Source organism: Filicampus tigris, chromosome 18 (genome assembly GCF_054856515.1).
Source record: "Filicampus tigris isolate MCC_2025a chromosome 18, RoL_Ftig_1.0, whole genome shotgun sequence".
Lineage (NCBI taxonomy): Eukaryota > Metazoa > Chordata > Actinopteri > Syngnathiformes > Syngnathidae > Filicampus > Filicampus tigris.
In genome coordinates, this window is record NC_141234.1 from 14,649,460 (window position 1) to 14,674,501 (window position 25,042).

General features: G+C 44.7%; 1 protein-coding gene and 1 long non-coding RNA gene across 2 annotated transcripts; one reads left to right on the forward strand and one right to left on the reverse strand.

Moving 5' to 3' along the window:
* The first annotated feature begins 56 nt into the window (after positions 1-56).
* LOC147132678 (uncharacterized) lies at positions 57-25,042 on the forward strand. Its single transcript, XR_015082013.1, has 3 exons — positions 57-501; positions 20,360-20,495; positions 24,391-25,042. It is a non-coding gene; the product is annotated as an uncharacterized LOC147132678 (long non-coding RNA).
* LOC147132679 (uncharacterized) lies at positions 20,856-22,780 on the reverse strand. The gene is made up of 2 exons (XM_086015171.1): positions 22,772-22,780; positions 20,856-22,025 (listed from the first exon to the last, which is right to left on the reverse strand). The coding sequence occupies exons 1-2, from the start codon at positions 22,778-22,780 to the stop codon at positions 20,949-20,951; spliced, it is 1,086 nt and encodes a 361-aa protein (XP_085871297.1). The 3' UTR covers positions 20,856-20,948.

Sequence of the window (25,042 nt, forward strand, 5' to 3'; positions counted from 1 at the left end):
AATAGCAACTGTACGTCACATAACAACCAGTCATCACAGCCTTAGCATCCATTGAGGAGGTGCTTTTTGTTGTGTCAGGAAGCTCTGAGTGACAAATGCGACATTTCACTTGCAAAAAAAATTTGAATAATAAACTAAGAGTTACCTTGGAATTAATTTAAATTAGAATGGAACAAGACAAGTCGGAAATCTGAGAGGAAGTGGGTGAAATAAGGAGATTGAAATACCTTATTCTCCAAAATGAGATCGAAATGATCCCATACGGCAGACAACTTTTTTTCCCCTGGGGCTGCTCCATAATGCACGACTTCCAGAAAGGTCCGTAAGGTTTGGAATGTTTTGGCAAGTGCATCCCGTTGACAGACACCCTTCCTTATAAACACAGTTTTGCGCGTCTTTTGCCGAGTCGACAAAGTTCATGTGTCGCTGGGATTGCTCTGACAGCTCGACGCATGCGTTGGCGCATCGGTGTTGCGGAACCCATCACTAGGGGGTGCAAAGGTAGGTATATTGTTATAAAAATGGGAAAATAAGTACAATACTATTATGAATATGAAGTTATTAAATATTACATTGAAGTGTGTGGGATACGATTTGTACACATTTTAATATGCTGTATTAAACAATCAAATATCCATGTCGCAATGAACGGTTTCTTGAGTTGATACACATTAACCAAGTATTGAATGGATTTAGCGTTGCGCTTTGTTTAATCACAACATACAAATGAAAGTACTTGACAAAATCATGAGTAGTAAATTGCACAGATGTATAGCACATTATGTGTAGTATTAGTTATTTGTGAAAAATGTGAACATGTATTTATTTACATCAGTTTTAATTGCAGACTTTGTAATCAATCAGCGAAAAACTCAATTTCAGACACCATACACAAATTTACATATTGTTTGATATATGCAGGGGGTGGGGAACTGCAAAAGTAGGTATACAGTGGTATCACATCGGCGAAATTAGTTACATGATGAATGTATTTGTTGTTTTCTTAATAAACAGTAAGTATTGTATAGGTTTCTAGCTTTTTTATAATTGTATACCTACTTTTGATCATCGCTGTTTTAATTACAGTAGATCTATTACAATAATATCAACAGAAAGAAATTTCATGGGGTATGCTGAATGGGTATGTTGATGATATTGCTGGAGGCGAGCTGATTTGCTCAAAGAATATAGAAGCTATGAAAGAAAATGAAAATAGATGGTTAGACAAGAGTTATTTGATCAGAAGGGAAAATGGCTCACTGGATAAAACTCCTTACTGAGACAGATACTCGCGCAGAATGAAATATTGACACACCATAGTCTGATACACATAGTGACATTTCATACCACATCTAGATTTTTATTATCATTTATGCATACAGTAATATACATGTGCGGCACGGTGGCCGACTGGTTAGCACGTCCGCCTCACAGTTCAGAGGTCGTGGGTTCGATCCCGGCTCCGGCCTCCCTGTGTGGAGTTTGCATGTTCTTCCCGTGCCTGCGTGGGTTTTCTCCGGGCACTCCGGTTTCCTCCCACATTCCAAAAACATGCATGGTAAGTTGATTGGATACTCTAAATTGCCCCTAGGTGTGATTGTGAGTGCGGATGTTTGTCTCTGTGTGCCCTGCGATTGGCTGGCAACCAGTTCAGGGTGTTCCCTGCCTACTGCCCAAAGACAGCTGGGATAGGCTCCAGCACGCCCCGCGACCCTTGTGAGGAGAAGCGGTACAGATAATGGATGGATGGATAATATACATGTATATACAACTGTCAAGTTTTTAAATTGTTTTGGTGAACTCAAATCTAGCCCAAACTTGAAAAAAGGCTTTGCACACTGCAAAGGACGTGGACAAATCAAAAAGTATTTTTCTCCTTTTATTGATGCTTTGGGTTGTTTTCAGGAGAACTTCTTTTAGGTTATAAACCATCAGTCTCTGCAGTGAACTTTCAGAGTTGAGTGTTTGTGCTGCACTGGTGCCTTAAATAAAAGTAATTGGTGAGCTGTGATTGGCTGATGGTGGTTGGTTGTGATGGATTTTACTCTGACCAGGTGCCTTAAATGAAGGTGATTGGTGAGCTTTGACTGACTGATGGTGGTTGTTCCAGGTTTGGCTTGACACCTCCCACTTGAGCTCCTGGTTCCTCTAACCCAAGGAGGTCACCACTCCAATTTTGGTTCCTTTGGTTTCTCGTGATTTAGATTTTTTTTTTGACGGCAACAGAATTTCTTTGTTGGCTGAGGAAGCCAATTTTTTTTTTTTCTTCAAAGTGCAAGGTTATGACTCCAGACGCTGCCCTTTTTCTTGCTCTTCCACAGGAATCAGGATTACCAAGCGCCTGACATCTGTATGAAGGACTGTTGAGGGAATCGTAATGGTGAGATGTTTGCTTGTGTTGGTGTCCTTGGGCTTAGCATGCAGCTTCGAGGAAGGGACTGGGTAGCCTGGGAAAGTGCGGACTTGAACATCCCTTACAATGCCCTTTTTGTCAGTATTGACGGAGACCACCCTGCCAAGTTTGTACTGATCTCTGAGAGCGTTTTGGTCTGCCAGCCAGACAACATCATGCACAGCCACAAATGCGCTCCTTTGTGTGCCACTTACTCCTCACAAACAGATTGGGCCAAGCCAACTGACTCCATTTCCTGCAGAACTTGTCCACTTCTGCTTGGATGCTTCTCAACCTTTTGTAAAGGTAGTTATCGTACTCAAAACACCCTGTGTCTCCTTTTGGCCCTGCTCTTCCAAGCACAGGTGCATTAGGGCAGACATACTCGATGCAGTCCTCTCTGCTTTGGGTTCTGGCATCAATGGGTCTTTCATTAGCCAGGTTAGCTGCCATGTAGAAGAACGTTTGGAATTCCTCCCTGGTGAATCTTCCATTTCCTCCAACGTGTAACATTACCCATTTTACTATGCGAACAGCGGCTTCAGCAGCCCCATTTCTGTGAGGGGATTCTGCAGGAGTGATTTTCCAGTGCCATTCTGTTTCCTGTTTTGTAGCCTCATTTACAAGCTCTGATTTGTCCAGGTGGTCCAAGAACACATAGAGCTCCTTTAGGGCAGGTTTGGCCCCCACAAAGTTCTTTTCAGGGTCCGACCATATCTTTTCTGGATGTCCTCTTAGCGCCGTGAGTCTTTTGTAGGCCAGTAGGAAGCCTTCAGATGACAACATCTGTGTGGATCGCTCCTGATGCTATACAGCAGAAGACGATACCCCATACCTTCTACTCTTTCTTACTTGGTCTTTCACCTCATATGGTCCAAATAGATTGACTGTTGTGAATTGGAAGGGTCTTGCTGGCGCTGTTCTTTCCAGTGGAAGATCTCCCATGACCTGCTTTCACTTTCTTGCTCTTGCCTTCCTGCATATTACACAGCTGTCAACCACTCTTTTAGCCAGTTGCCGGCCTTTTACTATCCACGCTTTATTTCTCATTCGAGGGAGAGTTCCAGCAATCTCCTCATGGTTTCAATGTGCACCTCTTGAGCAAGAAGAGTGGATATCCAAGCCTGATCAGGAAGGATTGGTACGGTGGTATTGTCCTCATTGAAAAACTGGATTCTTCCTCCACACACCAAGAGTCCAGACTCCTCCTCTTTGTACACAGCTAGTCTGCTAAGAGTACTGTCATGAAAGGTCACTTCTTTTTGGGCTGCAAGGAACAAGTCTCTTTCAGCATCCTTACATACTCCAACAGAGAGCACAGCTTTTTTGATTGCTGATTGGATCTCTTCTTTTGAGGGAATTGCCTCCCTTTACCTTCCGCATGGTTGGGTTGGTCAGCCTTTTACTCCACTCTCTCACAGCTTTCCACACCCAGGCAACAACTCGGACCAGTTTAGAGAAGTGGCTGAATCTTCTTACATCAATGAGCTGTGTCACTGCCGAGCCAGCTGGGGTTCTATGTACTACTGTCTCTTGCAGTCTTCCAGAGGGTGTTGAAGGGGTTGTAGGTTGACCATTAGGCTGCTTTTGCTTGGCTTGTGCCCTTGTCAATGCTACTGAGAAGGTTATCTTTTGTAGCTTGTTTATGCTCTCTCTAGACTGAGCCGCAACCATTCCAGCTGATTTCATTGGCCACTCCTCCACTGGCCATTTGAGGAATTCAGGGCCATTTTGCCATGTGGAATTCTCCTGTAGGTCTTTGGAAGCTGCAACTCTTGTGATGATGTCTGCAATGTTGAGGTGACCGGGGATCCAGCACCAGTCCTGCACGGGTCCACTTAGTCCATGAGCCAGGACCCGAAAATTGACAGTAAAGCATAAAATGGGTGGGCAATTTCTAATTTGTATTTTTGACTTGCTATACATCTCTACTTCACAGTTTGGGATGATGTTTGGTGCTACTGGATCTAAGCGCTGCTTTTGATACAGTAGATCACCAAATTTTATTAAATAGACTTAAAAATCTAGTGGGCATCTCTGGTACTGTTTTTGACTGGTTTTACTCCTATCTCACAGACCGATATTTCTTTGTAAGTATGGATACTTGTTCCTCCAAAACCCATGAAATTAAATGTGGGGTTCCTCAAGGTTCGATTTTAGGCCCCCTACTTTTTAATCTTTATATGCTTCCCCTCGGGGATGTCATCAGGGTACACGGCATCAGCTTTCACAGCTATGCTGATGACACGCAGCTGTATATTGCCGTGTCTCCTGATGACACAGGACCCATTGATACCCTTTTAAATTGCATTTTAGATATCAAGTCATGGATGGCAGATAATTTCCTACAGCTCAATCAGGACAAGACTAAGGTTTTAGTTATCGGTCCCGAAGGTCAGAGAGAGAAGCTTTTACCAAAACTACACATTTTTAATCCCTCACATTGTGTGAAGAACCTTGGCGTCATTTTTGACTCTAAGCTCAGTTTTATTCCTCATATTAAAAATGTAACCAAGATTGGTTTTTATCACCTTAAGAATATCGCCAGAGTCCGCCCGTTTCTCTCTCAGGCTAGCACGGAAGTGCTGATGCATGCTTTTATTTCCTGTCGTTTAGATTACTGTAATGCCCTGCTCTCTGGCCTCCCGAAAATGAGCATTTCACCACTGCAACTACTGCAGAATTCAGCCGCTCGGGTGCTGACGAGAACCAGAGGGCGGGAGCACATTACGCCAGTTTTGAAATTGCTGCATTGGCTCCCTGTGTGTTTCAGGATCGATTTTAAAGTACTTTTATTAGTTTATAAATGTGTTGATGGTCTTGGGCCATCTTATTTATCTGATTTGCTTTTATCATACCAGCCCTCGCGGATCCTGAGGTCCTCTGGCGAGGCTGCATTCAGCCGTTTTGGTCCTCACCTTTGGAATAGCCTGCCAGAGGACGTCAGGTCTGCAGAGACTGTTGATATTTTTAAGAGGAAGCTCAAGACACACCTTTTTAGTTTGGCTTTCAACAACTTTTAAATAATTTATCTTTTCTTTTGATTGAAGATAATTCTATGTTTTTCTTTGAATGTTTTAAAGCACTTTGAGTTGCATTTTTATGTATGAAAAGTGCTACATAAATAAAATGTGATTGATTGATTGATTGATAACCCTTGCAGACTGGCAACTCATTGTTGGTTATCATGCATTTTATAGATGGACCCCTATCGCAGGAACGAAAGTTGTGTATGATGCTTGTTTGGTACTATGGGGCTTGTTGACTACTTGCTGACTACTCAGGCTGCCTAAATCAATATTATATATTCTGACGACATTGGAGAACTGAAATATTGGTATTATTACATACCCTGATAAAATCAGAGGCTGTTACAGCCCTGTTTTTTTTAATTCTGCATAGGCGGCAATACAATTTTAAAATTTTGCTTGTGTATCTATTTCCACCAGAGTAATTTAGTAATATAAACATTATTTTAGAAAGCACATTTGACATCTGACAGGTCTCTTCTTTCAGCAGGTACATGATTTATTTATGTAGCCCTTATAGTTTTGGAAATATACTCATTTATGTACAGGCACGTTTTTTTAGACAGAATTTACCTGAATTCAATTAAGACTGAATTATGATTAATTAATCAAATGCAAGGGGCAGGGGAAAACATGAAACCATATAAGCATATTTATTTTGTGTGGATCTTAGTCATGGTGTGTGTGGGAGACGTCCAGGGTCAACAATGGCCAACGGCTCACCTTTCCTGAGGGAGCTGAGATACTCTTGGGGCAACAAGTATGTTATGGATTTGAGAGTGCTGGCCAATGGATGCAACTTTGGAGACATAAAGGACTCACTAATAAGGGACCGCATTGTTTGTGGCACCAATAGCTCAGTGATAAGAGAGACTCCTCAGAGAAGATAGACTGACGCTGGAAAAATGCCTTCAAATGTGTAGAGCTGCTGAACTGTCAAAAGAAAGCAGTAGAACACTGGAAGGACACACTGTGGAGGAAATACATACAATGAAACATAATACAAAGAAAAGCAAAGGTGGTGAAGTTGATTGTAAGTTCTGTGGCAAAACACATGAGCGAAGCAAAACTAAATGCCCTGCTTTTGGAAAGAAATGTAAAAAGTGTGGGAAAGAAAATCATTTCACGCTTTAGTGCAAGTTGAAAGTAGAACAAGGCAAGAAATGTAAACCAGTGCATGTTGTCTCAGAAGAGGATGGGGAAACATGTGAGGATATAATGACAATTACCAAGATAAATGCCAATGGGAACAATGAGATTGTTCACCAGGTGAATGAGCGACTCAACAAAGGACAGCGACTCTTTACAGGGATGCTGGTCGATGGCACACATGTTAACCTTCAGATTGATTGTAGGGCGATCTGTAAAATAATCCCCATAAACCTTCTAAGCCCAAACACACAGGTGGAGCACACAGAGAAAGTGCTAGTGATGTACAATAAAACCAAGCTGTGTCTGTTAGGGAAATGTAGGGTTAAAGTGAGAAACCCTCGAAGCAACTAACTGTACAGGTTGGAGTTTCAAGTGGTGGACCAAGTGGACAAAATCCCCATATTGGGCAGGAAGGCCAGTGAGGCCATGAAACTAATTAAAGTACAGTATGAGAACATCCTCGCTATTGATGACATTGTGAAAAAAGAATTGAAACAGATCAAAGACGAAAGACAACATCAATGCATAACAATGGAGAAAATGAAAACAGAGTTTGGAGATGCGTTCACTGGCGATGGCTGTTTGGAGGGCGAATATAACATATATTATAAATAGACAGCAGTGTGCCGCCAGTTAAACTACCAAAACGAAGAGTGCCCATTTCTATGATGACACCACTGAAAGAGGAATTAAAGGATCTGGAGAGGAGATGTATTATAGCACCAGTTGAGTGTAGCACTGATTGGATAAGCAGCATGGTTACAGTGGCTAAATGAAATGGCAAACCGAGGATCTGCATAGAACCAAAACCACTCAACCGGGCGCTGAAAAGGAGACATTTCCCTCTCCCAACTATTGATGACATACTCCCAGAAATGGCAAGAGCAAAGATTTTCACAGTCTTTGGCCGGTACAATTGGTTGAGAATGCTGATGGGAATAAGTCTGGTGCCAGAAGTTTTCCAGAGAAGACTCATGCAAGCGCTGGAGGGAATACCGGGAATATACATCATCGCTGATAATGTGTTGGTCACGGGTGAAGGGTCATCGCTGGAAGAGGCAAGTAGAGACCATGACAACAAACTTAAATGCTTCCTAAACAGATGTAGAGAGCGAAACATCAAATTGAACTTTGATAAGATCAAACTACGGCGACAGGCAATGCCGTTAATTGGACATCTGTTGACAGCTGAGGGGCTGTGGATTGACCCGGACAAGGTACGTGTCATCTGAGAGATGCCGAGGCCGACGAATGTTAAGGCAGTACAGAGACTGGTTGGCATGATAAACTATTTGTCAATCACCTGTCTGATGATTGGTAAATATTACGACAACTTACACACAAAGACAATGTGTGGGAATGGACTGACATACAGGAGGAAAAATTAACAGAATAAAGGACAAAATTGCCATGACACCAGTTTTGAAGTATTACAGTCAAGATCGGGAGTTGACACTGCAATGTGATGCGTCAGAAACTGGGGTGGGGGCTGCTGTGACACAGGGAGGTAGACCTGTAGCATATGGGAGCAGGGCACTGACACAGACAGAAAGGGGCTATGCCCAAATAGAGAAAGAATGCTGAGCTATAGTCTATGGGATGGAGAAGTTCCACCAATACACGTATGGCAGGCAGGTGACAGTAGAGAGCGACCACAAACCATTAGAAAATATTCACAAGAAGCCACTTTTGAGTGCCCCAAAGAGACTACAGAGGATGTTACTCCGATTACAGAAATATGACATGAAAGTGATCTACTGTATGTACCAGGACGTGATATGTTGCTGGGGGACACACTTGAGTAGGGCATACTTGCCAGAGGACACTAAGGCGAACATAGAGACTGAGATAGAGACCATAAACATAGTGGACTACCTACCTATTTCAACTGAGGGACTGAGCTGCATCAGGGACACTACGACAGTGGATGGAAAGCTGCAGAGAGTGATTGGTATGACTCTATCACGGTGGCCGAAATGCAAAAAGGACATGCCGACAGATATTCAACACTATCACTCATTCCAGGAGGAACTTAGCTACCAGGATGGTATAGTGTTTAGAGGGGAGAGAGCAGTGATACCAGATTCACTCAGGGCTGACATGACACACCAAGTACACTCTTCTCATTTACGAGTTGAAGGTTGTCTCAGGAGAGCAAGGGAGTGTGTATACTGGCAAGGAATGAATGAGCACATAAAGACCTTCATCTCCAAGTGTGACATCTGTAGACCCCAAGCAGCAAAAAGAGACACTACATCCCCATGATATAACATACAGACCCTGGGCCAAAGTAGGTACAGACTTGTTTTCCTTTCACAATAAGGACTACTTGATAATGGTGGACTACTACTCCAACTTTTGGGAAGTGGATTATTTGCCTGACACGTCAGGTAGCAGTTAGTAGTGATTAGGAAATTGAAATTTTACATTTTGCTAGGCAAGGCATACCGGATGTAGTTGTGACATATAATGGACCTCAATTCTCATCCAAAGAATTTCGACTGTTCAGTGAAAGATGGGGGTTTGAACAAAGGACGCCTTCGCCAGGATATGCACAGAGCAACGGGAAGGCCGAGTCAGCAGTGAAAACAGCCAAGCGACTGATGGGAAAAGCAGCAGATGTAGAACAGGATGCGTACTTGGCTCTATTGGATCACCGAAATACACCGAGCCAGGGGTTGGGTACAAGCCTGGCGCAGAGACTTCTGAGGAGGAGAACGCGGACTCTTCTTCCTACGCGGGACGCGCTTCTGAAGCCAGAGGTGATCGACAATGCAAAAGGCCTGTGGAAGAACAGACAGCGACAGGAATGATACTACAACCGCACAGTGAAAAACATGGACATCCTTGCGAAAGGGGACGCAGTGAGAGTGCAGCCGTTTCAGCCACAAAGAGTCTGGAGGAAGGTGACGGTGCTGGAACTAGTGAGCCACAGATCGTATAGGGTAAGATAGAGTCGGATGGAGTACTATGGAGGAATCGACGTCACCTCAGACGTGACCTTGGCCCATCCGCCTCACTTCGCGAACCTGAGGCTGTGGAGAAAACGGCTGAGGTGGAGACTGAAGGAGGCCGTGCTGGTGACCAAGCAACTGTCACAACCAGGTCTGGTCGTCGGGTCAATAGACCTCGATACCTGGAGGACTACACGCAGTGATATTACTTTTGGAACTCTTGCATAAGTTAGGTGTCATATTTGTGTCCGTTGGTAATAAGGAAAAAAAAAAGAGAAAAGAAAAGACAAATATCTGTTCATATTTTTTTAGTCTGATAAGATTTTGTGTATGCTTCGGGATACAAGATATTGCATTTTCATTTTTTTTAATAAGACGTGAAGACATTTTGTTGGATAAAACTGAAATGCACAGTAAGCTACATTGGATTGGGGCTTTACAGTATTTTGGTTTGTGCACAGCATATTTGAAGTAAGCTGGTAAAGTGCATTATTTAGTTGTGATTATATTTATTTTCATAATCTTTTATTTCCAATTATGAGAATTGTGAATCTTACGTTTTGTTTTGTTCTAAGTAAACTAATCAAATATGTTGCTATTAATTAAGGCAGGTTACTTAAAGAAAAAAATAGAAAAGATGTAACAATAGGATTGTTAGTTTGTGTGTATGTGTTTCCCTGGGGGACTGTTAAGTTGTTGCACAACGCTCAAGGCGGGCGGAAGCATAGTGTATGTGAGATACGCTGTTGAAATAAAAGTGAGAAAATGTAAGAGCTCTATCCATCCATTCTGTATATGAGACAGAACAGAATGAAACACAATCAATGCCCAGGAATTGAGATCAAAAGTCAATGAAGTCCTGACCCAAATGCTTAACATCATGGAGGCCCTTGCACTAGAGATAGTTTGTGTCTTTGACCAGGCACTGTATGCCAAGGCAGCAGAAATCACTTGGAAGTAAAATAAATTTCAGAAAATTATACAATTCAGTACAACTTTATTTATATAGTACATTTCATAACAGCTACAGCTGTAACAAAGCACTTCACATTACAACAAAAAAAATAGCAATAATATTACAAGTGAAAGCAATAAATTAAAACACAAAATACTATACAGAATTAGACACCGCAAAACAGCTGAAAACTGTCAGTCTCATGTCATGTCATGTCATGTCATGTCTTCTTCCAAACCGCTTATCCTATATAGGGTCGCGGGGAGTTGCTGGAGCCTATCCCAGCTGTCAATGGGCAAAGGCAGACTACACCCCGAACTGGTCGCCAGCCAGTCGCAGGGCACACATAGACACTGTCACTGAGCGGGAATCGATCCCACGCTGCCCGCACACAACTCAGGCGTGTGTACCACTACACTATCAGCGGACCCTGTCAGTCTCATGTCGGATCAAAAGCCAAATAATATAAATGCGTCTTCAAATGGGTTTTAAAAATGGAAGGTCACTCCAAAGGGAAGGACCAGCATCAGAAAAGGCTTGATCCCCTCTGAGGCACCACTTAGTCCTCAGCACCTCGACCAGTGCCTCGTCCACAGACCTGAGGCACTGTAAAGGTGCGTAGGAGTGGAGGAGCTCGGAGAGCTACGCCGGGGCAAGGCCATTTAAAGACTTGGAAAAAAACAGAAGCATTTAAAATGAACCCTAAAATGCACTGGGAGCCAGTGAAGGGAGGACAGAATTGGTGTTATGTGCTCCGTCTTCCAAGCTCCAGTTAGGAGGCGAGAAGCAGTATTTTGGACCAACTGGAGTCCCTTGAGCGAGGACTGGCCGTCTCCAAAATAAAGTGCATTACAGTAATCTTGCCGAGATGTAACAAAGGCATGGATTACTGATTCTAAGTGTTGATGAGAAAGGAGGGGCTTTACCTTAGCCAGCTGTCTCAGATGAAAGAAGCTGGACCTTACAAAAGAGCTGATTTGTTGGGCCAATTAAGTTCATTGTTCTATTTAAAACCCAAGTTTGAGACTGTTGGCTTTAGATATGTAGCCAGGAGGCCCAGGTGAACATGGTGGGATGTATAAAAGCCACTGGGACCAAACACAACAACTTCTGTTTTCTTCTCGTTGAAATTTAAGAAATTGAGTGACATCCAAGCTTTGATTTCCCAAGACAGGACAAAAGTGGTCTTAAGGAGAAAGTGTCTTTTTTGCTCAGCGGGACATATATTTTACAGTCATCTGCATAGCAATGGAAGGAAATACCATGTTTTCTAAGAATGGAACCCAGGGGCAGCAAATACAAAGATAACAGCAAGGGCCCCAAAATAGAACCCCATGAAAGACCATGCAATAGAGTGGCAGAGCGCGACTCAGAGGAACCTAGGCTAACAGAAAAAGTCCTGCCAGCTAAATAGGATTTAACCTTCTCGAGAGCGCTTCCACTAATGCCCACTTGGTGCTGCAAATGAGCCAAAAGATTACCGTGGTCCACCGTGTTGAATGCTGCAGTCAAATCCAACAAAACAAGACATACATAGTCTCCAGTGTCATTTGCCAGGAGGATTTAATTAAAAATACATACCAGGGCTGACTCTGTGCTATGCATCATCTTGAAGCCTGACTGGAAAACCTCCATGACATTATGTTCATCCAAGAAAGATTTTAACAGAGTGCACCACTTTTTCCAGAATTTTAGAAATAAAAGGCAGCTTGGAAATGGGTTTAAATTTGACATCACACCTTGATCAAGGGGGTCCACTGATAGTGTAGTGGTACACACGCCTGAGTTGTGTGCGGGCAGCGTGGGATCGATTCCCGCTCAGTGACAGTGCCTATGTGTGCCCTGCGACTGGCTGGCGACCAGTTCGGGGTGTAGTCTGCCTTCGCCCATTGACGGCTGGGATAGGCTCCAGCAATTCCCCGCGACCCTGTATAGGATAAGCGGTTTGGAAGATGACATGACATGACCTTGATCAAGGCCAGGCTTCGTAAGCAGGCGTTGCACTACAGCACATATGTCAAAGTCATCCGGCCCGTGGGCCTTGATGATGCGTCTTAATTACATCCAAGCTGAGACTCTCCTTTTAAAACAGGCCCAGTCTGAGACACTCCCAGAAGAAGTCAATGCACTTATTTCTTGAGCGAGCATTACCAACCAGCAGTCATTTGAAATCCCTATCTCCTGAGTATGATAAAGAAACGGGACTTCTCAGAGTTGGAGGAAGGTTGCAAAGAGCCGAGCATCTAGAATCCGTTACCATCCATCCAATTGTGATGGACCCAAAACATCCACTAACCAAGCTCATCATCCAGGATTTTGATGAGACACTCCTTCATCCAGGACCCGAAAGAGTGTTAGCCGAACTGCGTCGTCGTTTTTGGATTCTGCGCGGGAGGGAAGCCATCAAGAGACATAAGAGCCAATGCATGCAGTGCCAAGCATGGCATGACAACCCTTCTATCCCTAAAATGGCTGATTTTGGCAACAGCTCGTTTGCGCTTGTATAAACCCCCCTTTTTCTCGACTGGCGTTGATTGTTTTGGCCCATATACTGTAAAAATTGGACGTCGGACAGAGAAGCGTTGGGGCATAGTCTTCAAGTGCATGATGACCCGTTGTGTGCATTTAGACCTCTTTGAGAGACTTGACACTGATGCCTTCCTGATGTCTTTGCGACGTTTCATTGCCAGAAGAGGAAAACCCTTTGAGATCTTGTCCGACAATGGGACAAATTTTGTCGGTGGAGTCCGAGAGCTGCGTGAGGCATTCGAGGCCATGCTCCCCCTTTGAAGGAACAGTTGGCAGAACAACAGATCGAGTTCTGTTTCGAGTGCTCCACACTTTGGTGGAGTATGGGAAAGAGAAGTGAGGTCAGTGAAAAATGCTCTTAAAGTTGTTCTTAAGGAACAGACTGTGCCTGAATCTGTGCTCCGGACAGTCCTTGTGGAAGTGGAAGGCATCCTGAATGCTAAACTCCTCCGTTACGTCTCATCTGACATAGCGGATCCAGATCCCATCACGCCTAGCATTCTGCTAATGCACACACGTCAAAGTCAAGGCCCGCGGGCCACGCGAGAAGGTTTTCTACGGCTCCTGGGATGATACTGCTTTATTATTAGATCCGGCCCGCAGCAAGCCGGTGTGGGTAGCAGAAGTGATGGGGTCCTTCGCGTCTGCTGATGACGTCACGCGTTAAAATATATTGTAGCGTCTTCCAAGAACACAGACGTACTTTAATTATCACATTTTATTAGTCCAACCGGCTACTGTCGGGTGGCAGCGGCTCACTTCGTAGAGCAGGTTGCCACACCATCAGCCGACACCAATACAGTACGTCAACCGTTCACTGTCAAGCTCTCCTCTTCGTCCTCCGCTACTCTCGCTCGCATGCCCTCCCATCAAGCGAGCCGCACGATGCATTCATTAACCTCGGAAACAACACAACTTGATAAGACACAAATTCGACCACAACACAGATAACCCAATTCGTTACACTATTTCTGTAACCTATTTCTTTGCATCTATGTTTGCCACCCCCTGACTGTTGTTATAACGAACATTACCTCTACTTTTGCGAGGATCGTCCTTCGGTCGTCTACATGCCGACTCAAGACTTCACCTCACTTTTCGTGGCTTTCAGAATCGGATTGTGGCGAAAGGTTATTCGGAGTGAAACACGCTTTATTAAGAAATACTTTATGTTAGAAATCTCACCTTGTTTTATTATTAGTAATTGTTGTCATGTGATAAATTCATTGAGTTTCGATGTAGAGCTTAGATGTCCCACACTGTGAGCAGGCATTGAACGCTCCTCGAGCGCTAAGCGTTGACAGCGACAGACGTGCTTTCTTTTCTTTCTCCTCCTTCGACCCAGCTAGCTAGTAGTTTGATCGTGCCAGCAAACTCAGTAGTTGCAGTTTGTTGTTGTGTGTAAATGTTTAAAGGTGAATTTAATAAATCAGGTTCGTGTCAGGTAACTGCTGTACATACAGTAATAGCCTAGATATGTTCTCGTGAGAGATGTCACGTTTATGATCACTAGTTAGTTATTTCGTTTAGTATGCTTACTATTCTAATGATGAAACGTGTGAATGTGTATTGTATGCATTGTTTGGCTGTTTAATTGCTTAATACAGTGAATTGTAATGTTTAGGCATATTGTTAACTAATGGCTGCGCATTGGATGATGTAGCTAGATTATTCTTTGTCTGTGATGTTGCAGACCACAGTAAATAGACGTTTCCAGTGGAATACGGGCCTGTGTTTTCTGACAGGAGCACCCACATCCAAACCATGCCACTCTAAAATAGAGTCAGCTGGAGACATCAAACCAATCATATGATTGTTTTACTTCACATTATGTACAGTTCATACAATCTTGCAGCCCGACTCAACCAGAAAATTGTTTCCAGTTTGGCAGGAAAAACGCAAACATTCCACTGATATTGTTTCACAAGATGGGCAGTGGCTTCTTCTCGGGTCATAAGCGGAAGTGACGTACGAGCTGCCTCGCAAAAGTAACAGTAATGTACTTTATTTTATTTTTTATTTAGTAACTCAGAACGTAAAAACACAGCAGCCAGGGGGGTGACAAACATAGAGGCAAAGAAATATATTCCAGAAATATAAAGCGTGACATCATCAGCAGGCACGAAGGACCCAATCCAATCTGGACATTTAAGAAAATTTCAATGAACATTCTATCAGTCCAGTTGTCGCAAAATTTTGTATTTGGCCCTCCGTCCATTTGACTTTGACACCTCTGGTCTAAAACAATGTGCCTGCACATAAATGAGTATTTTTCCAAAACTATAAGGGCTACATAAATAAACCTGGTACCCGCTGGAAGATAAGGCCTGTGAGATGTTAAATGTGCTTTCTAAATTATCCATCCATCCATCCATTATCTCCCGCTTATCCGAAGTCGGGTCGCGGAGGCAGCAGCTTCAGCAGGGAAGCCCAGACTTCCCTCTCCCCAGCAACATCCTCCAGCTCTTCCGGAAGGATCCCAAGGCGTTCCCAGGCAAGCCGGGAGACATAGTCTCTCCAGCGTGTTCTGGGTCGTCCTCGGGGTCTCCTGCCGGTGGGACATGCCCGGAACACCTCACCAGGGAGGCGTCCAGGAGGCATCCTAATCAGATGCCCGAGCCACCTCAACTGGCTCTTCTCGACGCGGAGGAGCAGCGGCTCGACTCTGAGTCCCTCCCGGATGGCCGAACTTCTCACCCTATCTCTAAGGGAGAGCCCGGACACCCTGCGAAGGATACCCATTTCGGCCGCTTGTATCCGAGATCTTGTTCTTTCGGTCATGACCCACAGCTCATGACCATAGGTGAGAGTAGGAACGTAGATCGACCGGTAAATTGAGAGCTTCGCCTTTCGGCTAAGCTCCTTCTTCACCACGACAGACCGATACAGGGTCCGCATCACAGCAGACGCTGCACCGATCCGCCTGTCGATCTCCCGTTCCATCTTACCCTCACTCGTGAACAAGACCCCAAGATACTTGAACTCCTCCACTTGGGGCAGAATCCCATCCCCGACCCGGAGAGGGCACGCCACCCTTTTCCGACTGAGGACCATGGTCTCAGATTTGGAGGTGCTGATCTTCATTCCGACCGTTTCACACTCGGCTGCGAACCGCTCCAGCGAGAGTTGGAGATCGCGGCTTGAAGAAGCCAACAGTACCACATCATCTGCAAAAAGCAGAGATGCAATACTGAGGCCACCAAACCGGACCCCCTCGACACCTCGGCTGCGCCTAGAAATTCTGTCCATAAAGGTTATGAACAGAATCGGTGACAAAGGGCAGCCTTGGCGGAGTCCAACCCCCACAGGAAACGAATCCGACTTACTGCCGGCAATTCGGACCAAACTCTGGCATCGGTGGTACAGGGACCGGACAGCCCTTATCAGGGGGCTCGGTACCCCGTACTCCCGAAGCACCCCCCCACAGAACTCCCCGAGGGACACGGTCGAACGCCTTCTCCAAGTCCACAAAACACATGTAGACCGGTTGGGCAAACTCCCATGCACCCTCGAGGACCCTGCTTAGGGTGTAGAGCTGGTCCACTGTTCCACGGCCAGGACGAAAACCACATTGCTCCTCCTGAATCCGGGATTCGACCTTCCGACGGACCCTCCTCTCCAGCACCCCTGAATAGACCTTGCCGGGGAGGCTGAGGAGTGTGATCCCTCTGTAATTGGAGCACACCCTCCGGTCCCCCTTCTTAAAAAGGGGGACCACCACCCCGGTCTGCCAATCCAGAGGCACTGTCCCCGATGTCCACGCGATGTTGAAGAGACGTGTCAACCATGACAGCCCCTCAACATCCAGAGCCTTTATGAACTCCGGGCGGATCTCATCCACCCCCGGGGCTTTGCCACCGAGGAGCTTTTTGACTACCTCGGTTACTTCAACCCCAGAGATAGGAGAGCCCACCTCAGAGTCTCCAGGCTCTGCTTCCTCAGTGGAAGGCGTGTCGGTGGAATTGAGGAGGTCTTCGAAGTACTCTCCCCATCGACCCACAACGTCCCGAGTTGAGGTCAGCAGCACCCCATCTCCACTATAAACAGTGTTAATGGTGCACTGCTTCCACCTCCTGAGACGTCGGATGGTGGACCAGAATTTCCTCGAAGCCGTCCGGAAGTCATTTTCCATGGCCTCCCCGAACTCCTCCCACACCCGGGTTTTTGCCTCAGCAACCGCCAGAGCTGCATTCCGCTTGGCCAGCCGGTACCCGTCAGCTGCCTCCGGGGTCCCGCAGGCCAAAAAGGCCCGATAGGACTCCTTCTTCAGCTGGACAGCATCCCTTACCGCTGGTGTCCACCAGCGGGTTCGGGGATTGCCGCCACGACAGGCACCGACCACCTTGCGGCCACAGCTCCTATCGGCCGCCTCAACAATGGAGGCACGAAACATGGTCCACTCGGACTCAATGTCCCCCGCCTCCCCCGGGACGTGGGAAAAGTTCTGCCGGAGGTGGGAGTTGAAACTCCTTCTGACAGGGGATTCTGCCAGACGTTCCCAGCAAACCCTCACAATACGTTTGGGTCTGCCAGGTCGGACCGGCATCTTCCCCCACCATCGGAGCCAACTCACCACCAGATGGTGATCAGTTGACAGCTCCGCCCCTCTCTTCACCCGAGTGTCCAAAACATGCGGCCGCAAGTCCGATGATACGACTACAAAGTCGATCATCGAACTGCGGCCTAGGGTATCCTGTGCACATATGGACACCCTTATGCTTGAACATGGTGTTTGTTATGGACAATCCGTGATGAGCACAGAAGTCCAGTAACCGAACACCGCTCGGGTTCAGATCGGGGGGGCCGTTCCTCCCAATCACACCTCTCCAGGTCTCACTGTCATTGCCCACGTGAGCATTGAAGTCCCCCAGCAGAACGATGGAGTCCCCAGGTGGAGCGCCCTCCAGCACACCCTCCAAGGACTCCAAAAAGGGTGGGTACTCTGCGCTGCCGTTTGGTGCATAAGCACAAACAACAGTCAGGACCCGTCGCCCCACCCTCAGGCGGAGGGAGGCTACCCTCTCGTCCACCGGGGTAAACCCCAATGTACAGGTGCCAAGCCGGGGGGGAATAAGTATGCCCACACCTGCTCGGCGCCTCTCACCCTGGGCAACTCCAGAGTGGAAGATTGTCCAACCCCTCTCGAGAGGACTGGGACCAGAACCCAAGCTGTGCGTGGAGGTGAGCCCGACTATATCTAATCGGAACCTCTCAGCCTCACACACCAGCTCAGGCTCCTTCCCTGCCAGAGAGGTGACATTCCATGTCCCAAGAGCTAGTTTTTGCTGCCGGGGATCGGACCGCCAAGGTCCCTGTCTTCCGCCGCCGCCCAGCTCACACGGCACCCGACCCCTTTGGCCCCTCCCACCAGTGGTGAGCCCATGGGAAGGGGGACCCACGTGTCCTTTTCGGGCTGAGCCCGGCCGGGCCCCATGGGTGCAGGCCCGGCCACCAGGCGCTCGCCATCGAGCCCCACCTCCAGGCCTGGCTCCAGAAGGGGGCCCCGGTGACCCGCGTCCGGGCGAGGGAAAACGTGGTCCGTTAATTTTATTCATCATAAGGGGTCATTTTGAGCCGTGCTCACCTAGGACCTGTTTGCCATGGGTGACCCTACCAGGGGCATAAAGCCCCAGACAACGTAGCTCCTAGGATCATTGGGGCGCGCAAACCCCTCCACCACGATAAGGTGACGGCTCACGGGGGGCTTTCTAAATTAATGTTTATATTACTAAATTACTCTGGTGGAAATAGCTACACAAGCAAAATTTGAAAATGTTATTTCCGCCTATGCAGAATTTTATAAAATAAGGCTGTAACAGCCTCTGATTTTATCTGGTTATGTAATAATACCAATATTTCAGTCCTCCAATGTCTTCGTAATGTATAATACTGATTTAGGCAGCCCGAGTAGTCCGCAAGTAGTCAACAAGCACCATAGTACCAAACAAGCACCATACACAACTCTAGTATTTCTGCTATAGGGGTCCATCTATAAAATGCATGATAACCAAAAATAAGCTGCCAGTCTGCAAGGGTTATCATGCCAAACTGTGAAGTAGAGATATGTAGCAAGTCAAAAATGCAAACTAGAAATTGCCCACCCATTATATTACAATTGGTGGTCTGGCTCATGGACTATGGTGTGGCAACCTGCTCTACGAAGTGAGCCGCTGCCACCCGGCAGGAGCGGCAAATTGTGATAGCTGCTGACCAGCTGGAGTCTTCCCAGTGGGGCAACAACAGCAAGTTGCTCTTGTCGGGTGGCTGTGGCTCAGCTTACTCACTAAGTCCAGGTTTGACTGCTCCAATCGCCACTCTTTTGCTCTTGCTCGTTTTTTTTGTTTTTGTTTTTTTTGCACTGAGTACACAAGATTAAGATTTAACGGTTGGACATTGTCCAAAACAAACTGAATACGAACAGAGAAAGTGTTTTATTTTGAATGAACACCAACATTTTTTTTTAAATTTTGAAGCATTATTGAGGAAATGGTGTTGACATAGTTGCTAAGATAATTTTATCAATAAAAGCAGTGCTGTAGTTTCAAGTATAATACAAATATGTTGAGGAATTGTCATTTGGTTGGGAAAATATTATTGGAAAGGTGGACTGTTTGATATGACACTGGCAAAGATAGATGCGCAAAATACATTTTTAGTAATTAAATAATTTTCGGACCAATTATAATATATACGAATAATAAGAACAATTATACCAAAAATTCAAAACAGCTGCTGGACATGTAACATTCTAATATACAAACTATTGTAGAAATATCATTGCAAATTTCTTGCTATAATGCAACAATAGGACATTTACACACAATTAGGACATTCATACTTTTTAAACAATATGATATAAATAGAAATGTACAGTATCAATGTACACTTGTCCATGTTACGAAGGCTTTCCTACATTTCTATACTCTGTGAAGATGATGTCTTTATATTTGTTTTAAACTGTCTTATTTTTAGGCTTTTCTGTACATCTATTCTTAACTTATTCCAAAATTTTACTCCATGAATACTAAAACAAAAGCTCTTTTGTTGTGCGTGTATCGCCAACCTTGAAATTTAAGTTGTCCCCTTAACTTAAAGTTCCCTTCCCTTTCAGTGAACATTTCCTGTTTATTTCTCGGTAATAAATTATTTCTAACTTTGTAGATTATTTGGACAGTTTTGAATTCAGTTCATTAGTCAGCTCATTACAATGGCGAGGTTTAATAATAGGAAAGGACTATTTGTTAATCTTCATTATTACCATAAATAATCATCTTATCTTAAATATGTCCATGGGAGTAGTGCTAGGCATGTTTGTAATTTGTGGATGCTGGTGTGTTCCTTGCATTAGGGCCTTGGTCGTCAGGAGTACCAATCGTGCGGTGGGCAGTCTTGGGGAAGAGCACCTGCCGTACCAGGCCGCCCAGTGGGAGGGGCATCTCGTCATGCCTGTCCCGGAGGTCCCAAAGCCGGGGGACTTCAAGGAGGTCAGATCTAAATCTATATGAATGGCTTTATATTAGCCAAGAGGTTAACCAAAAACCAAATTGGGAATTACACATCGCATAATCAGTTCAAAGTCTCAAGAGTCAGCGTGCCCTGATCTGAGCACGGGGCCAGCTGGAGAAGATCAGCCCCTTAGGCCGGGCCAGCCAAGGGTGAGACCAGCCCACATTATGTTTCGTTTTTGAGGACAGTATAAATGTGAGGGCTGCATGTTTGACAGCGCCCTTTTCTGCCCTCGCCCGTCTTGGGTGAGAGCATTCGCGAGGATGGAAAAGCTGCCCAGATCTGATCATTGTATGATTCTTGAATTACAGAGATGGTAAAGAAAACTGATGAGAAAATTCAATCGACTTGTGTGAGTCTTTATTTACAATGGATACCTTCTTGAAAGATAAAACGAACACGCATTGAGTAAGTAGTTGTTTTGTAAATTGCTAATTGGGCTTATGGACTCCAGACCTACAAAACATTCCAACACTGCTATTCTCACCAACACACTTGTGTTTCTCAACACACTGTTTAGTGGAGAAACCTTTAGCACAAACACTGCAACTGAACGGTTTCTTCCCAGTGTGTGTTCTTGTGTGCTTTATTGACGCTGATTTATCAGAGAAACTTCTACCACAATCTAAGCAGGAAAAAGGTTTTTCTCCACTGTGTGTTTTTGTGTGTAGTTTTAAACTTGACTTTACAGAGAAGCTTTTGCCACAATCTAAGCAGGAAAAAGGTCTTTCTCCACTGTGTCTTCTTGTGTGTTGTGTTAAATGTAGCTTTTGATAGAAGCTTTTGCCACAATCTAAGCAGGGAAAAGGTTTTTCTCCTCTGTGTGATCTTGTGTGTCGTGTTAAATGTGGCTTTTGAGAGAAGCTTTTGCCACAATCTAAGCAGGGAAAAGGTTTTTCTCCTCTGTGTGATCTTGTGTGTCGTGTTAAATGTGGCTTTTGAGAGAAGCTTTTTCCACAAACTGAGCAGGAAAAAGGTTTTTCTCCACCGTATGTTCTTTTGTGCTTAGTTAAATTTGATTCTTGAGAGAAACTTTTTCCACAAACTGAGCAGGAAAAAGGTTTTTCTCCACTGTGTGTTCTTGTGTGTTGTGTTAAATATGACTTTACAGAGAAACATTTGCCACAAACTGAGCAGGAAAAAGGTTTGCGTCCACTGTGTCTTCTTGTGTGTGCTGTTAAAGACCACTTTGAACTTAATGTTTTCCCACACTGAGAACATTCCCAGGATTTGTCACGAGTGTGACATGCCCTATCACCTTTAGCTTGTTCATCATCATCATCCTCATCCTCATCATCATCATCAGTGTCAGGAGAGAGTGATGATGTGTCATCACAATGTGCTTGTGATGGTCGCCAGCAGTCACATTCTGTTGTCACGCGTTGACTTGAGCTGCTGCTTGGAGGCTCCGCCCCTCTGTCGTCCTCACTCTCACCCTTGTCTTCATCTTCACTCTTTAAAGGGACAAAGGGCAGTGGTGACTTGTTGATATCCTCCTGCACCTCCTCCTTTTAGATGTGAGTGATGTCTGGCTCCTTTCGCTCAGGATGTAGATATTTTTCACAGACGTCTGCAAGACAAAAAGAAAGACACACATTTGGTTTGGTCACGTCAAATCTCAGGCGGTGAGTTTTATGTTCTGTATTATTGGTCGTACCACCTTGACTTGTGCCTGTCCGATCCCAACTTGGTCTGGATCATCGAGAAAAAAAAAAAGAATAAATGGAGGAAGAGGAAGAGGAAGAAAAAAAAAAAAAAGAAGAAAAAATGAAGAAAAAGAAGAAAAAAAAAGAAGAAGAACCAATCTCGATTTTTCTGTGTTTATGTGCGAGTTGCTGAGCAAAATGGCAAAAAGCCACCCGGAGTTGTTGAGCGAAGTTTAATCGAAGAAGCTCAAAGCAGAACTCCTCAGCCTCCGGTGGCGCCTCAGTCGCGGCAGATACCTACTACTCCCTCTCGAACAGGGGTGTGAAACTCATTTTTTGTCTGGGGCCACATTGTAGTTATGGTGTCCCTTGGAGGGCCGTTATGACTATGATCACCTTATATGATCACATATACACGACAAATTGATGGATAGCTAGTTTTGAAATTAGAAGCCCCTAAAGTAATTGCTCAATTATTTTTCAATGTGTTTTAAAGGGGAGGATTGGTAACAAATAACACATTGCAGTCTCTCATATCTCAATGTTGTTCAAAGTTGAAAACAATTTGCAAGAAACGTGAAGTTGAAGTTGACGTGATTTTCCTTTACCGGCCACATAAAATGAGGTTGCGGGCCAGATCTGGCCCCCGGGCCTTGACTTTGACACCTGTGCTCTAGAACACCTGCCCAAGGTAAGCAAAATATTGTATTGTTTGCTTCAGTCATGACCACAGTATTACTACATTGTAGTTGGATTAAAAATGTATTTGTGTTCGGTTGGTTCATCATGATTAGTGTAACGCTAGATAATCAACGGTAAAATGGTATTAGTCTTCTTTGAACTAAATGAGATCGTGAATCTACTTTGACTTTCAGCTTCGTCAGACAACTCAAAACCGTACATTGGAGCGATTTGATCTATGGAAGCCCTGCGACGTGATATGAAATGAACATTTCTGGTGCTCACTTGTAAAACACACCGAGTTCCAAATGATGATGCAAATGACTTTAATTTCCCTCAGATTTTTACAAATACTCTATGCCAGGGGTCACCAACTCCGGTCCTCGAGGGCCAATACTCTGCATGTTTTACATGTTTCCCTCCTTCAACACACCTGATTCAAATGATCAGGATCATGATCAGAATTCTGCTGAGCTTGCTGATGATCTGATCATTTAACTCAGGCGTGTTGGAGGTGTGAAACATCTAAAACATGCTGGATAGGGGCCCTCGAGGACCGTAGTTGGCGAGCCCTGGTCTATGCGAATGGCACTCAGCGTTAGAGGTAAGATCGGGCCTAAAAAATCCAGCCCGACCCGACCCGACCCAGGCCCTCGGGTATTAAAATCCGACCCAGCCCGAGCCCGAGCAATTAACTTGATTTGCAGAGCCCGAAGCAAACCCGAAATTTCATATTTTATTTGTGAGGACTCGGGAGGAGGAGGGGTGATTTATGATAACAAATTAAAACCTGTCTTTTGTAACGAAATCTAAGTTAAACAAGACTGTATAAACATTTACATCTTTTATATTTCTGTGTCTGCAGAGGTTACATTAACCGACAATTTTCCATCATTGACGGATTTTCTTAAGAGCTGACGGGAAAAATGTAAGGCCGTCCTTCATTTTGACGGGTTGAAAATTGGGCCATAAACCACAGCAGCACTACGTCCTTAAGACTCTCACTTTAAGAGAGAGAGAGAGAGGCAGACACATCAATTTAGTATACATTTTTATAAACACATATTTATTAAAAAAAAAAAAAAAAAAAAGTCAGCGAGAGAGAAGCCCGGCCCGACCCGACCCGAGCGTAATAATTGACATTTTAGACTCGGGCTTGGGTTTAAGATTTTACCTCTACTCAGCATAATTTACCAAGTCATCAACAGTTAGTGAATAATTTGAACGTTTTTAAACAACCAACAACTATTTTTTTCAAAAATAAAAATGTCGGGGGGTTTTTTGTTCAATAACACAGCTATAAATGACATGCACGGCAGCGTTTCAATAGATTTTATAGGTTATAAAGAACAGCCAGTAGTCATTTGTTGACTTTGTAGCATTAGGAGGTTTGTATTTGCGGAAATCAAAAGCTGTTTCAACCCAAAACATCTGATCAGGTCAAGTTACATTTGAACATAGGACATGTTCTTTGGTAGCAGCTTGGCAAGTCTTGCATCCATTGAACTTGGCAATGTTTGCAGATTCCCTGCTTGACTATTTGCAGGATATCACAATAGCCTCCTGAAGCTGCTGTTTGGGTGTGGACAGCCTTCCCAACCTCATCGTCCTCTTCTTGAGGATGCTCCAACAGTTGTGAACAGGCTTGACAAGGTCAGGGGAGGACGGGGGCCACACCATGACTTTCTCCCCTTTTCTGCCCAAAGCAGTCAAAGATGCAGCGGTAGTCCTTGCGGCATGAGATTGTTCACTGATGAGATCCGTGCAAGCCCGGATGGCCGCGATGGATGCAATCGTGTACGGTCGGTGGATGGCCACCATGTTCCAACAAGGTTGCAATGTCATGTTTTGAGCCGGAACCAAGGAAGAATATACCTAACTGTCTGATTCTAGATGACCTAAAACATTTCATAAAAATATGACACAAGGAACAAAGACAAGAGAGTTGAACTTTTTTCTCATGAGGAGAACGAACAGGGACAAATCTCTGACCGCTTTGCACACACACTGTCCATTGCCTCTTATTTACAAAAGGTCGGTTTTTCTTGTTACATTGGCATTTGCTCCAACAATTGGGAATTGTAATAAATGTTAAAACAGACTACTGCAATAAAGTAATTTAAACCGCTGCAATAAAGTCATTTATAGACAGGAACGTCTTCTTGAGATAAAGAAAAAATATAAATATATGCCAAACA